Here is a 13,814-nt window from a genome sequence, read left to right as displayed (position 1 = left end):
TTGATGGATTTTTCCATTGGGCTGACGAAAAGTCACTGACCCCCTCCCTCTGGGAATGTAATACAACTTACAAGTCTCTGTACTTTCAGCATGCAGTGCCAAGTGTTACCAATCCAATTAAATTTTCCCTGTTTGTATCAGGTTCTGTTCGTCCACACTCTGATGTCAGCAGTTGTAGTTTGATTTCCAAATTTCGATCAGTGCCATGATAACATTTATAAGTTGTTATTTTCAAAAATTATCTTTTACAGTCCATTATCTTACCAGTACACAATGCCGACAAGTGGTTGGAAGAATGTTTACAGTCGGTAATGCAACAAACAACACATTTCCATGGCAACATAGAACTGTCTGCATTCAATGATTCAAGTACAGTAAGTATTGTTTATAACAGTGTAACCCATTAATGACAGAATCACAATCTGCACATCACTATACTCCTCAACACTGTGTAAAAAGGGTCATGTACCAGCATGCAATATGGTTAGAGTCATATCCATGTATATGAAATAAACAGAATATTTTATAATGAAGACAAACAAAATACTTAAGAGAAAGGGAACCTTTTCGACGTAATGTAAAGTTCAAAAGTACTGTATCAGGTTTTTTTATTTTTGTTAGTTTGACCCTTCTCCCATTTCTTTCCCCTTGTCTGTCAGTTACTTATTTTGTACATTTTTTTTCATTTGTATAAATAAAATATAAACTGTTTTTAAAAAAATAGAAAAGGTGAGGAAAATACTAATGTGAAGTCAACACTGCTGTTGCTGACAAGCATAACAAATAAGCCAGGTATTCACTAATATTTACAGCTGATTTAATCTAGCCTAGATCAAAAAATGTTTACATAGATGTTGATATATTACTAGAATTGGTTTTCAACTTTGTCTCCACATTAACTACAACAGAGACATTATTGGAATTACACTAAAACTTATCAGCAGTAAACACCGGGGTGCACACACTTAGGAATTGCTTGTAAATACTAGTTACAAGTATATTTGAATGATATGGCTGCTAGGATGATAAGTAATTCTTCTTTGAACATGTGCATTCTGTCACAGTTATAATTTGTATTCATTTACATGGACTCAAATACAAAATAGATGTGCATGAAAAGCAACCATTCATGGAGAAGATGAAAACTTCCTGTCTCCTGTCTATTCATTCTGGCAAATACATGGACTCAGTGTAACAGTTATCAGTATCCATCTGAGATACATTGTAAAATCTTCAAGCACTTTACAGTACACTTCAACAAGTGAAGTAAACTTGGAGACAAGCTTTGAAACCAATACTAGTAATCTATCAATATCTGTGTAAACATTTTTTTTTCTTTCTGGGCTAGCTGTGACATGTGTATGCAACAAGTATTTGTATTCATTGCTATGCCATCTCATTGACATTCAATAGTTTGTTATGTACACAAATTGTTTTTGTTGAAGTTCTGTACAAGTTGTAGGTGTGGCTGGCAGCTTTGCTAGTAGTGCACACAGAAATGCAAACTCAGGGTTTAAAAGACTTCACTTCATAGTATATTGTAGCCTGGAATTCATGAGGATTTAAAATTTAAAATCCCTAAGTTGCATGGATTCCAGGCTAAGTATATTGGTCTCTGTGATGTCTGTGTAAGCAATCTTTCCATTTCATTTTTTCCAAGATACTGTTTTGCTATCATTTGTTTGACACCATGTCAAATATAGTTGATAACCAATTCAGTTAGTAATGCTGTCATCAGTTTTCACATTTGGACGACAATGTCACACGTTGTGAGTAAAGAAGTGCGCCCTCAACATATAAATATGAATATCTTTTGTTTATTTGCATCAGTCTGTCAAGCAGTTTGAATTACAGTAACCTACCTATTAAATTAATGGAAGGGCTAAGCTTTGCATTGTATGAAAAGACAATTAAATCTCATAGTTTTGTTCGTCAGTTACCTGGGATGAAGGAAGGCAGAAGATTGAGGTGACTCACAAAAGCCAAGACACAGCCATGAAATCTAACGTCATCTATAAACACAATTTTTTTTGTGGGATTACAATATAAATATACTTAGTGCACACCAGTTTTGATTCATTTCTTCAAAAACGTTCATGGAGTTGATTATTTATAATTGGCCATGGTATTTAGAAATACAAATACTAATGGTATGATCGATTATTTGACATACAGTGAGAAGTGCCAGAAAGCTTGAGGTCAGGTCAGGTCACAGGTCAAATATCACTTCATCAGCATAAGAATAATACATAGGCTTCCTGTAGGATAGGATTAGTAGTCAGGAGGTCCTGGGTTTGAATCCCAGTGGAGACAAGGGATTTTTAGCACAACTGAACTGAGATTCAGCAGTGCTATAGGCAGTGTAAAGTATCTGTCTGTCGATCTGTCTGTGTGTCTGTGTGTAAGCAACTTAAAGTAAAAAAACACTGGACCGATTGCCTTGGTATTTGGTGGGGACATTACTTTTGGTGTCTAGTTGGGAAATTGTTCAAAGCAAACTGATCACATCACATGTGTGTGATTTGGGTCAGAACATTTCATTTTTGGTCAAAAACACTCAAAAACTACTAGGCAGATTGGTCTGAAACATTGGTGGGGATGTTTTGGAGGTGTTATTCTGCAGATATTGCTCAAATTTCAAAAATTTTGACACAACTGGCCCTAGCAGTCATGACTATGCTCTTAGCAACAATCAAACGCTGGTGTATATTGCAAAGATAAAAGGGATCGACAAGCAAGTGATTAAAGATTCAAATAGGTCTGCACATATGCCAAGCAACAAGACCATGCCCATAGCAACAGCCAAATGATGATGTATATTGCAAGGTTAATGGATTAATAGGTAATTGCATAAAAATTCAAAAAATGTATGCAAATATGCCTAGCAACAGGAACACCATAGTAACAGCCAAATGATGAGTGTAACTTTACGGGGACTCCTGGAGTAATGACTCAAACAGTCATGGATGATTACTCACAGTCTTGACAGTTCAACGCTGACATGATATGGAGCCTGCAACAGTTCTGTCACGTAGTCCCAAACCTGAATGGATTTCTGTAGACATGTATGATTGTGTTTATGCGTGTGTATGTCTGCATACAGGTAAAACAGCAAGGGATCGCCAGCTGTATGATTGGGGACCTGGTAGGATGTACATTGTAGGTTGCAATGTGAAGGTTTTAATCCTATGTGCTTAAATGGCTGCAATGGATTGTATGCTCCCCGGGGAGTTGAGGAAGACTAAAGGGCCGTTGTGCTGTTCTGATCCGAGCCAGGGGTAATAATTGTAAAGCGCTTTGAGCACGGAGTGCATGTGCAATACTGTCCACAACAGGACCAAGGCAATGACAAAATGTTTTGTCTACCCAACATACCTCTGTTTTCAGATGAGGATGCTGAAGTTCTCCCATGTTGAGTATTAAAAGAAGTGCGCCCTCTACATGTACATAATCTTATCTGTTGTTTATTTGCGTCACTCTGTTTGTTTACTAAAACCATTTCTTGTATCTACACATATTGTTTTGGGTCAAAATAAGTAGATTTACAACAATTAACTACAACATAATTGTTGACAGTTAAAGATTATTTAGACATTTTTGACAGAATTTTGTTTATGAAATATTGTTGAATTTTGACAAAAATTTAAATGAGCTTGTTTAACTTTGCACATATGTATAATGTACCAATGCCTCTTCATAATTATACAACAAAAATCATTGTGTGTATGCTAACTTTAAAATGCCAGTAAAAATGTTATTCCCACCCCATCAACATTTCAACATTTTGAACAAAAATCACTTGACATTGTATAATATTGGAACACACAGGCACCAAGGTATATTTCTGTCAGTTCATATGTATGATAAAACAACTGAATTATTCATGTGTAGAGTTTAGGTATTTCTCCCAAAGCCAAAGTGGCCATAATATTCATAATTATGACCCCCCCCCCCCCCCCCCCCCCTTCCAAATTTCAAACATTTTTGGACACAATTCACATGAAATTTCATAATACTGGAACACATGGGTACCAAGGGATAGTTCTGTCAGCACATAATTATGTATAATAAATCAACACATTAGGGGTGTCAATAGTTCAATGTAGGATAAAAAGCTAAAAACATTTAGTTCCCCCCCCCCCCCTAACTTAATTGGCCAAAATTAAAAATGTCCATCCAATTTCAAATCAGTGTGTAGTAATGCTATGAATACAAAGCCAGTATGTAGTGAGGAAAAATAGATCTTTTGTTGACACTTTAGTGCTGTGCTATAGTGAAAATTCTTCGATTTCTCAATTTAGGGGATATTTAAAAAAAAAAAATAATTGCATTTTTAGGGGTACAAACAGACCCATTAAAAAGTAAAATCGTTTCTGTAGGATGAGAACTAGACAACTAAAAAAACACCCCAAAAGTAAAAGAATTTAATTTTTCATCCTACATTGATTTGAAATATATATTGATCTCGCACCTTATATCTCATTCTCACATTGTTGAAACAGTTAAATGTTGATTTCATGTAAGGAAATTGCTATTGTTGTATTGCGGAGTGTGGTCACTATGAAATAGGAAATAACTCATATCAGTACCTGTTGATCCACTGAACATGGCATGCAGTATACGTACCTAGCCACATGATAAAGTGGCATTGCACACACTGTGAGGCTCAAAAGCTATGCTACTAGATGTATTTATTGATTTTGGGTAGAACCCCTCATTGAAATCTTATTAATGTTACCATGGATACTTCTTCCATGGGGAGACAATGTAGATAGTTTTTATACAACTTGTATGATTTGTTGCAGTTTGAACTGTAGGCTTTACAATACGATACGTAAACACTCAATAGAGTCAGTGTGACTAGTGACATACTATAGTTGGCAAGACAGCTGAAAAATAATCTATTTTTGGTTGAATACATCTACTGAAAAACAAACTATAAATTCAGTAATTTTAAATTGGCAGGACATTACTGTACTCGGTTACTGACCTAGGGCTACTTTGACCCCATCAATCGCCTTCTAGCTCTGGTGACACTGCTGACCTATCGAGCGATATGCTTCCAAAACGACATAGAATCAATCTGTATAGCAAATCTGGTTACCATAGTAACAAAGCAAAAACCCAAACAAAGTACTTCATTTAATGGTGATATGGAATTATGGTCAGTATGTAAATTTCATCTGACTACTATACAAGTCATTGTTTTGGAATAATGCAATTTAAGTTTCCAATTGTCATGTCAGTTTCATTTCGAGCAGTCGAAATCAAAGCAACCAATAAGGAGAAGATTAAAAGAAAATGTTTTGCTTGTTTGTGGTGGGGGCGTACTCAACTTGGATGACTTGTGTAGAAGCAGACATTTATGACCTGGGGGTATCTCACGTAAAATATCTTTGATGTATTCAGATGTTACGGTTAACCGTGCAATAGTTCGCGAACTCGTGTAATTCTAGCGTCAGACCGACTCCAACTTTTCTGTTTCACACGTCAATGTTTTGCTTGACCAGCAATATAGGGAGTGTGGTTGTTGATACATTTCAACAAGTCTAAATTTTATAAGACAGTTCCTCATGAAGTCATGGTAGTAAAGCTAATTTTCTTCACAAGGACTTCTGAAACTCATACGAAATTATCTTCCGTTCACCCTAAATCTTCAATTCAAGAGTATGTACAGCGATCTTAAAACATATAACACTTCACTTCACTTCCAGACACGCGTTTATTTCGCGTTCGAATGTTGACAAGAGCGCCCGTTTCAGTCTGTGCCGAAAGTTGCGTCGTTGATGTAATTCGAATTTGACACCTCCTACCTTAAAGAATTGGTTTGTCTTTTCTTCCCCTGACTCTCTCTTGTCTGGTTATCCACTCACCCGAATTGGCTGATATTTGAGTCTTCTTAGGTGTGTTGTAATCAACTTTGATGGCACTCTCAGGTTAACATTCCATGACATCATCACAGTTGCTTGGTCTTAGGTACTGAGTGGTGCTAGTACTTTTACATACTGAGTATCAGGTCTGACATTACACTTTGTATCATTGGAGATTTTACTAGCTGCTTTAATATGTGTTTGAAATACTAGTAATATCCATATGATTGAAGTCACCCATTACAAGTCCCTGTTTTGGGGTTTTGATTTCATTTTATCCACTATAGATATGATATGACATGATCGATCATTCACTTTTCCATTGTTCGTCCGGGGTGGATGATAGATGCAGCTAATTAGTAACTGAGACACTAGCCCATCTACATGTAGGTCATCCTACCTGAGGTAGTCCTAAGTCCTACCTGAGGTAGGACAGATTTGTGTCTACACGTAGGAAGGTTGCAGCGTAGATGTTACGCGTTCCGTCCTGACTCCATTCTGACAGTACATAGGACAAAGTCAGGAGGGTTTCAGGAAACCTCTCATAGGTGTCTAAGTCAGGACGATTTCAGGACGCGTTTACATCTACACAGGCTTCAAACTATCCCGAATCCTACCACAGGTAGGATTTTTAGTGCCATGTAGATGGGGTACTGTCCTTGGTAACCAATGAGGTCAGCTGTATAGATTGAACATGATCACTGTTTGTCAGGAACTGAACACTGGTGGGTTTAGGATGCAAATGGCTGTGTATATACATGCAGACACCACTGCTGCCTCCATTGTCCATGTGGTCCTTTCATTAAAGCTTGCAGGTTATCCATGGCAACCGATTCATCACTGATTTCATCACTAAACCATGTTTTGGTCACTACAGCAATCTGGATGTTATCCATTGAACAAGTTGACTGTAATTCGTCCACTTTTCTGACCAGTGACCTAGCAAGTATCATAGGATTGTATATAACATTACATGTAATCCTATCAAATCAATATTAGTTTTACAGCATATTGCTCTTGGTATGATTCCTGGCACGAATGCGAGCTGTACACGATTGTTTATTCAGTATTTGTAGACATCAGTCCATGATATAGGCATGCATGGTTGGCCTTGAACTGGCAGGCTGGACATTGACTGAGCTGTCCGAAACAAATACTAGAGATTTGTCATATGATTTTTAAGTCTATGGACTCAAGATACAAGATACAAGAATCTGACTGAAGAAAATTGACAAAACTCTCACTCAGAATTTCGTACATTTTTCACCTCTGTACATTCTGATCATTGCCTTTGTTTCAATTTTGAGAAAGTTTAGCTAACACAGTAAACTTTAAATGAAAATGATTGGATTCTGTGCGTAGATCAATACAAAAATTATCGATACCATTAAATGAAGAGAATGAAACTATTAAAATATAATCTACACTTCTTCCATTATTTGCAATGAGGTGAAGTCACCACGATTTGCATCAGACCCTGATCTACAATTCAAAATATGCAAATTAAAGGTAGAACACAATGACTGTATGTTGTGACCAAAGAAATTTACAACTTATCTTTAGACACCCTTGGTCTAAAGAGAAAGATAAAATAATGTGTACATTGTATCAGTATTTGGAAGTACATAATTATTGTCCCCCAAAAAATGTGATCATAGAATGGCAGGAAGAATGCTAGCAATGACCACCTCATTAAGTTTACAAAAGACTACATTTTTTCAACACTTCACCTGAAGGCAAATGCCTACTAATTGTAACTTATAATGCTCTATGGTAAAAAAAAGGCAGAAAGAAAAGATTTGTAAATCATAAAAGTGAAGGACAACAGTAAATGGTGTAAAACGAAAAATAAGATGGATGAACTAAAAGCAGGTCATCCATAGAATTGGAAGTCCAACAATCTAGCAGAGGCCACCATGTACCAATGACCTCATTACCTTTACAAAAGACTACATTCTTCAATACTCTACCTGAAGGCAACTGGGGGGGGGGGGGGGGGGGGGGGGGGGACTTTAGCATCCTAATCTGAAAATTGGGGCACAGTATGCAGACAAAACATTTTGTCATTGCCTTGGTCCAGTTGTGGACAGTATTGCACATAAATGACAAAAAAAGGCAGCACCTAGAAAATCATTGTATTTTATGTAGATTCAACATTATCACAGACAGGATGATTTATATAAATGTGTAATGTTTAGTCTGGCAGTATATTTTCTGGGGCCTTAAAGGGGGGGGGGGGTCAGTGTGTTAAGTTCAGTTCAAAATACCCATATGTGAAAATGTTGCCTTTCAGGTAGACAATTGAGTTACAGACAAAGTCATTCAAAACACAAGAAGGAAAAAAAAATAATTTGTTTTTAGAAGTCTGGCACCAGAATTACTAGATTTTAATAGTAAACTAAAATTGTTTTAAAAAATTTGATTGATTGAATTTCTTCTAAAGAATCATTTCATATAAGTGAAATTTGGTGGTTTTAGTAGAATGCACTATCACACTGTGTGAGTTCACATAAAGGGTACATGTTATCTGTGTCTGTTTCTACTTGATAATAAACACCCTTGTCTGCTTTCTAAAGATAGACACAAACTAAAACTAGTGTCGCAAGATGTTGATACAACAGGATATTGAATGGATGTTGATTTAATTATAGTCTCTGAAAACTAGTTTATTTAGAGTTTAACATGAACTTTTTGAGGACTTTTTGAACATTTACCCTATGTTGATCACATGGTGATTACATTTACAATCGCACGACAACAGAGGAACCTTTGTCACCCACTTGTGTAATCTACTACTGTGACATTGAAGAACAATAGTTTGCGTCTGTCTTATCAAATGGAAGGCTGGATTACCAGTGTTGTATAAATGTGGAAAATTGCCGTGTAATATCATGCAGAGATCACAGGCCTTGTGAAGTTCATAAAAAGATCAGACCCTTAAAATTTATTATAGATATTTTAATCTATAGATGATGTCCAGTTGTTACATCCTACACTAGAATCCATTTTTTATTATGTATTGTATTGCATATAAATGCTACAATAAGTGTTAATGCAGCCATGTAGCTTTTTACCATGAACATAGGGAAACTGTATGACTATGACCTCATGATAAAGCATTTGGTGAGCCCATACATCATGTTCATTCTACAATGCAAACTGGAAGTGCAGAATATAGCGCCCTCTAGTGTTGAATACTGGTATGGGGGAATAACATACACTATGACATACCAAACACTGCATACATGTCCCTTGCTATTATTGTGTTTTTTTGAGTCCAAATTTGTTTTTGTTTTTTGTTTGTGAGCTATGGACAAGACATTATGACTTAGTTATTTTACATATTTGGTATGATTATTTTGCTGATTCCAGAATGTATCAAAAGTGTCATGATTCTGTATTGTTTATTTAATAAAAAATGTCTACCATGAACACAAAAAATGTCCAATTGAAACTTTGAAAATATCTATCTGAAGACCAACTATGTAATTATGTGTCATGATTGGCATTTAAATGAAATGAAAGTGATTCTAGAATTGATTGCACAATAGACTTTTTGGCATGATTGAAAGCCAAAAACATCTATTGCGCAGACCAGAAATGAAGGATAGAATTAAATAAAATTATTTTGGATAAATAGTCTTCTAAAACTCGTGCTGAAAAAATATCCTGGACAACCTATGTCAGACCAGTAACTTTCTTATAATGTACCCGGTAGGTCTTTGAGAGTAGAAAACATTTTTTTCATACTTGTTTCCACATGCACTATGTCAAATATTTTTCTGTGCATATGACTTTAGTGTAATTTATCCCAGTCAGGTTACAGAAAAATAACTAACAGGACTAACAACTTTTGGTACCTGTCAGCTAGTCTGTGTGACTAACAGTCATCACACACACACACACGCACGCACGCACGCACGCACGCACGCACGCACGCACATACACACGCACATATACACACACATATACACACATATATACACACACACACACATACACACACATACATACACACACATACATACACACACATACACACACATACAGACACGCACACATACACACACATACACACACATATACACACACATACACACATACACATACACACATACATACACACACACACACACACACACACACACACACACACACATACACACACGCTTACTTGTCTTGTAATCATCTTCCATTTATCCACAATGTACAGGACTCATCCTTGGCTCTGTTAGAATCATGGAAACCCAAACTTGAAGAAGCTGGTATACAAGTTGTACTGGGAAGTGGTGTTGCCAAGCAACCTGGAGGAGGTAATAGTGAAAGCTTGTGATAAAGCTGAATTTTGATAAGAGTAGTCAGTCATCCAGGCATCAATGACGTAAAAGCATCAAAAGCGTTTTCTAAACAGGATACCAAAAGTCTAATTTACCCACCTTTACCAATCTTACCCTACCTGTGACCCACCTAATCACCATCTTTGTCCAGGGATATTACAAGACGAAGTACCACTTTTGACCATCTACATTCCTCTGGGGAGATAGCACTGTGGGTAAATTAGTAAAAGTTAGAACTATTGTCTCATACTCACCACATTTACCATTACCTCGGGTGGAAAGACATGGTCAAGATTTTTTAGCACAACTGCAGAAATTCAGTAGTGCTATAAGCATGGCAAAGTGTCTATCTGTCTGTGTGTGTGTAAAGTCAAAAACCACTGGACCGGTTGCCATGATATTTGGTGGGTATATTACCTTGGGAAATTGTTAAAATCAAAATGATCTTACCATCAGTGTGTGATTTTGGTCAAAAAACTACAAAACTACTCAGCAGATCGATCTGAAATTCGGTTGGAACGTTCTTAGAGGTGTTTTGGTTAATTAGGTATAAAAATGTTGAATTCCAAAATTAATGAGTAGATTAGGCTGAAATTTGGTTGGAACATTCTTCAGGGTGTTTATGTTAAGAAGTGTTCATGACATGATGATCCCATCTGTGATACGCAAATTAGGGCTAAAAATGTGTCTTCTTGGTCAAAAATCTAGAATTCCAAAATCATTGAGCAGATTGGGTTGAAATATGATGGAAGCATTCTTAGTGGAATTTAGATTAAGAATTGTTGATGACATGATGATTCTATGCAAATTATGGCTAAAATATGTGTTTTTGGTCAAAAAATCTATAATTCCAAAATTATTTAGCAAATTAGGCTGAAATTTGGTTGGAGCGTTCTTCAGGGTGTTTAGATTATGAATCGTTCATGACATGATGAGCCCATCCGTGATATGCAAATTAGGTCTAAAAATGTGTCTCTTTTGTCAAAAATATATTGTTCCAAAACTACTGAGCAGATTTGGCTGAAATGTAATTGGGGATACATCTGGGGATGTGTAGATGAAGCTGTATTCACAATCAGGAATATGCAAATTAGGTATAAAAAAATCTCAATTTAAGTAAAAAAAACTTATATCTTGAAACTGTGTTGTGAATGGGGTTGAAACGTGGCGAGGATGTTTCTGGAAGTGTTATTTGGCAGTTATTGTTCAAAACATTTTGACACAATTGGCCTTTGCCACCATGACCATACCCTTAGCAACAGTGAAATTATGATGCATATTACAAAGATAACAACAGGGATGGGTAGGTAAAGTGAATACATGTCACAAGATATGTATGCAATATGCCTAGCAACAGGACCACACCCATAGTAACAGCTTAATGATGTTTTATATTGCAAAGATGAAAAGTGGGAAGGGCAGGTAAGTTAATAAAGATTCCAAATGTATCCAAATATCCCTAGCAACAAGACCAAACCCATGACAACAGCTAAATACAGTTGTGCTACAACATCATTGGTGCTATTTTACTATGTATGCAAATTAGAATTTCTATTTCCTTCTCCATTTTTTTTTCAAAAACAGAAATGATTAACGATGAAAAATAACATTTGAAAATGTCTTTTATCCTGAGCCAAGAGACTAAATCATGGTATTGGTATGCTATCAACGTGGAGAACATCTTGAGTAACACAAAGACAAGTTTCTGAGCTATTTTAGCTTTGCATTCAGTCTGTCTCAGGCACTTGTAAACCCTGAAGCTAGATTATGATAGATCAAGAAGTATGAACTTCACTCTCAATGCTGTAGTTGTCTGTATAGAACTTTTCAAGCCAAGCCATCCCAACATGTACAGTGCAGTAGAATTCAAGTTTTGTAACTGTTCCACTTTACTCTGAAATATTCATAGGATTAATTGACCACCACTAGTGAAAACACATACTAGTAAATGCAAGTTAGAAAAGCAGAATTAATGCTAACTAGTGCATGTTCATATAATTTCATTCATACTAAAACAGGACAGCATGCCATATGGGTCCAACTTCCAGCTATTTGATGCCAGAATTAATGGACTAAATTTGAATCAATATATTATATAGTTTTCTTCACCTAAATTGACTTTAATACAAGTATAGGTACATTCTTATGAATTTAATTTAGCTGCAGTGCAGTGTATTATTCATTTCATAGCAGTTCCAACGTTAAACAATGGGTCATTCCCAGTGTGCTCTCAAAGCTAATTTGACATGCCACTGACACACACAATTTCTAGTGACGCATCGACATTTTTTGCCCCCCCTATCTCTTACTATGTGGTGACTCACAAGAAATGTCAGTTTTTATTGTATTTAGGTCATTTCTATGGTAGGGTACCTCCATTCACTTACTTGGCTCAGTTGTATGGTAGTGTGCATACATAGACATTAAAACAACATGTATCTGTTGGGTTTGACACACCTGATGTCGCGATGAGCTAATTATGTTAATTCCTAAAGTATGCAAATCAAACTGATTATATATTCAATTACTAAATTACAGCAAATTCATCGCGATCGATTGATTGATTTAGACACTTTCATATTATTTCATATTTGTTATATATTACTGTAACTCGGAATAGACTATTATATATATATTTGGATATTTGAACAGTATCAGCAAACAAAGACACTGAACTCCTAGTAACTGCACATACAGTTTGTGCACACCTTATATTTATATGTTGAGATGTACCTTCAAGTAGCGTTTTTACTTCCTTCATACGATTAAATACACACTTCAGTATAACCCCAGCATTGTTGTGTACAGGATGGTTCTAACTGTGGAGTGATGTCTGAATGTGCGTGATCACACCTGATAGATTTCTTGGAATCCATCCATTGTTCTCAATTTGTTTGTCCTGAATTTCTTTAAAATTGATATATGAGGGTAGTCACCTTACCTCAATAGGCAAACATTCTTATTTTTTTGTGATTGCCTATCCTGCAAGCTGGAGTAAAGCTATTATTATGCCACTACATAAAAAGGGAAGTCTTAGCGATGTAAATAATTACAGGGACATTTTCCTTCTACCAGTAATGAGTAAAATGTTCTTCAAAATTTTGAATTTCCATTTGGAAAATTGGTGCTATCAAAATAAAACTATATCAAAAGCACAGAGTGGCATTCATCATGGTTACAGTACTGTGGACAATATTTTTACGCTCCAAGCTATGGCGGCCAAATATCTTACTATGAAGAAGGGAATATTTTATTGTATTTTCATTGACTTTTCAAAGGCAATTGATGATTCTATTCAACACGATTTCTCATGGGTCAAACTAAGTAGATATGGTATACATGGTAATTTCTTTCTGTTCTGAGATCAATGTAGAGGAGCTTACAGTCTTGTGTAAATACACCAGCTGACATTTAATACTGACCACTTCAGGTGTACAATTGGGACGTGCTAAGGCTGTATGCTTAGTGCTGTCTTACTTTCTTTATTCATTAATGACCTGGTTTCTTATACAAATAAGGTTGGGTGTGAAGGTGTTTATAAGAAATTCAAAACCTCAATATCTTGATGTATGCCAATGATGTGGCTGAGGGGTCAGCCATGCCAATT

The 13,814-nt window shown here is 36.1% G+C and overlaps 1 protein-coding gene across 1 annotated transcript in view; it reads left to right on the top strand.

Moving 5' to 3' along the window:
- Positions 1-13,814, top strand: part of LOC144434999 (queuosine-tRNA galactosyltransferase-like) — a 73,554-nt gene that overhangs the window by 774 nt on the left and 58,966 nt on the right. Inside the window, exons 2-3 of the mRNA XM_078123531.1 lie at positions 252-374; positions 10,084-10,183. Coding sequence (XP_077979657.1) covers positions 252-374; positions 10,084-10,183 — 223 coding nt within the window. The remainder of the gene's footprint in view (positions 1-251; positions 375-10,083; positions 10,184-13,814) is intronic.

The sequence above is a fragment of the Glandiceps talaboti genome, chromosome 5 (assembly GCF_964340395.1).
Source record: "Glandiceps talaboti chromosome 5, keGlaTala1.1, whole genome shotgun sequence".
NCBI classification, from domain to species: domain Eukaryota; kingdom Metazoa; phylum Hemichordata; class Enteropneusta; family Spengelidae; genus Glandiceps; species Glandiceps talaboti.
The sequence above is the reverse complement of the archived record's forward strand: the minus strand, read 5'-3'. Positions and strand labels throughout refer to the sequence as shown.